This window comes from Penaeus monodon, chromosome 22 (assembly GCF_015228065.2).
Source record: "Penaeus monodon isolate SGIC_2016 chromosome 22, NSTDA_Pmon_1, whole genome shotgun sequence".
In the NCBI taxonomy this organism is placed as follows: Eukaryota; Metazoa; Arthropoda; class Malacostraca; order Decapoda; family Penaeidae; genus Penaeus; species Penaeus monodon.
In genome coordinates this window covers 16,946,824-16,947,032 of record NC_051407.1, presented here as the reverse complement: position 1 = coordinate 16,947,032, position 209 = coordinate 16,946,824, and the positions used below count along the sequence as shown (strand labels likewise).

Genomic DNA, 209 nt, shown 5'->3' with positions numbered 1-209 from the left:
TTTATAATCAAAGTAATTTTGCAATGCTGTTCCTTGCAGAGAGGACAACCCAGCGCGCATGCTCTTCATCCAGAGGCTTGTTGACGACCGATCTGAGGGCTGCCACTCGTATGTAGAGTTCCTCCAGTATCTAAAGAAAAATGTTAAATAGTCATCTTCTTTTATGTTATTAAATGTTTAGGATGTTAAAATATAAAAGGAAAGTGCAA

At 37.8% G+C, this 209-nt stretch overlaps 1 protein-coding gene across 1 annotated transcript in view; it reads left to right on the top strand.

The window, feature by feature from the left end:
• Positions 1-209, top strand: part of LOC119586963 (protein transport protein Sec24A-like) — a gene marked incomplete in the record, with an annotated part of 5,268 nt that overhangs the window by 4,306 nt on the left and 753 nt on the right. Inside the window, 1 exon segment of the mRNA XM_037935701.1 lies at positions 40-209. Within this exon segment, the coding sequence (XP_037791629.1) occupies positions 40-151 (112 nt within the window).